The following is a 1,660-nucleotide window of genomic DNA, read 5'->3' as shown; positions in this document are numbered from 1 at the left end:
GGTCCCTGGGGACACTCTGGGATCTGAAGTGGGCGTGGGCAGCTTGGCCATATGGTCTTTCTGGGGTCTGAGGGGGGCTGGTGGGCAGGGGGCAGCAGAGAGCAGGGGACCTTCGCCTTGTCCCTGGGGGCTGTCTGACCCGAGTCCCCTTGGGGATGGTCTCTGGGGGCTGTCTGACCTGAGTCCTCTTGGGGACGGTCCCTGGGGGCTGTCTGACCCGAGTCCCCTTGGGGATGGTCTCTGGGGGCTGTCTGACCTGAGTCCCCTTGGGGATGGTCCCTGGGGCTGTCTGACCCTTGGTGTTCCCTTGGGGACAGTCCCTGGGGGCTGTTTGACGCTTGGGGGCTGTTTGACGCTTGGTGGCTGTTTGACGCTTGGTGTCCCCTTGAGGATGGTCCCTGGGGCCGTCCGACCCTGAGTCCCCTTAGGGACGGTCCCTGGGGGCTGTCCGACTCCGAGTCCCTTTGGCCGTAGTTGCTCTGGTAACACTGCCATCTGGGCTGGGCCCGCAGGTGCAGCATCTCAGCTCACGGGTCAAGACGCTGTTCGCGGTGCTGAACTACGAGCGAGCTCGGCGGCCTGGCCTCCTGGGGGCCTCGGTGCTGGGCATGGATGACATCCACAGGGCCTGGCGGGCCTTCGTGCTGCCCCTGAGGGCCCGGGGCCCAGCCCCCCCGCTCTACTTCGTCAAGGTGGGTGCCCGTTCCCACCCCTATGGAGAGAACCGGGCCTGCAGGTGACTCTGTGGGCCCGGCCCCGCTGATGTGGGGAGTGACCACCTCCTACAGCCCCATGTGTGCCGCGATGGGTCACCCCTGGTAGAGTCACGTCCATGTTAAACGTGACTCTCAGCTTCTCCTGTGAGCTGCAAGACAGGGAGGGGGCCTGGCTCCCGGGGCAGAGGCTCTGTGCCTCTGGAGTACTCTGGGAGTGCACCCCACTTCCCTGGGGCTCCTGCCCTCAGGGATCCCCTCCAGCGAAGGAGACACCTACTCAGACCCCTGTGCCGGGTGCCCTGTGTCATGCCCTGGTCGTCCGGGACACCAGCCTGCAGCTCAGAGAGGGCACGCAGGCTAGTCCTGGGGGTGCTCAGAGTCCAGGGGTGTGGGGTGTCTCAGAGAGAGCCCATGGGGGGCAGGGATGGGGGTACAGGGTCTCCCCATCCCTCATGTTCGATTCCCCCCAGCATCCGCTGATGGCAGGTCAGGACGAGCCAGACCCAAAGCTCGGGGTTAGAAGTGAACGTGTCCTCAGGCCCCTGTTCCCGCATAGGTGGACGTGGTGGGGGCCTACGATGCCCTCCCCCAGGATAAGCTGGCAGAGGTGATCGCCAACGTGCTGCAGCCGCAGGAGAATACGTACTGCGTGCGCCACTGCGCCATGGTCCGGACTGCGCGCGGGCGCATGCGCAAGTCCTTCAAGAGACACGTAAGACCCACAGGGCCAGTGCAGTGCGGGGGGGTGTGGTTGCGGGGGCGGGGGGCGCACGCTCAGCACTGTGGAGCCCCTAGGACTACTCTTACCGGTATTCCTGTCCGGTCCACCCCTCCCCTAGGCCTGACTGCACGTGAGCTGCGCAGAGCGGGGGACCCGGGCGGCAGCAGAGCCACACGGGTGTCCTGAGGTGTTCCCATGGCCACGCAGCAGGACCATGTGTGTG

At 66.0% G+C, this 1,660-nt stretch overlaps 1 protein-coding gene across 1 annotated transcript in view; it reads left to right on the top strand.

Annotated features, from left to right (window-relative positions):
• The window catches only part of TERT (telomerase reverse transcriptase), a 17,458-nt gene that overhangs the window by 6,831 nt on the left and 8,967 nt on the right, over positions 1 to 1,660 (top strand). The window contains exons 5-6 of the mRNA XM_010857136.1: positions 513 to 692; positions 1,273 to 1,430. Coding sequence (XP_010855438.1) covers positions 513 to 692; positions 1,273 to 1,430 — 338 coding nt within the window. The remainder of the gene's footprint in view (positions 1 to 512; positions 693 to 1,272; positions 1,431 to 1,660) is intronic.

Source organism: Bison bison, unplaced genomic scaffold (genome assembly GCF_000754665.1).
Source record: "Bison bison bison isolate TAMUID 2011002044 unplaced genomic scaffold, Bison_UMD1.0 scf7180017864377, whole genome shotgun sequence".
Lineage (NCBI taxonomy): Eukaryota > Metazoa > Chordata > Mammalia > Artiodactyla > Bovidae > Bison > Bison bison.
This window is presented reverse-complemented; position numbering and strand designations above follow the sequence as displayed.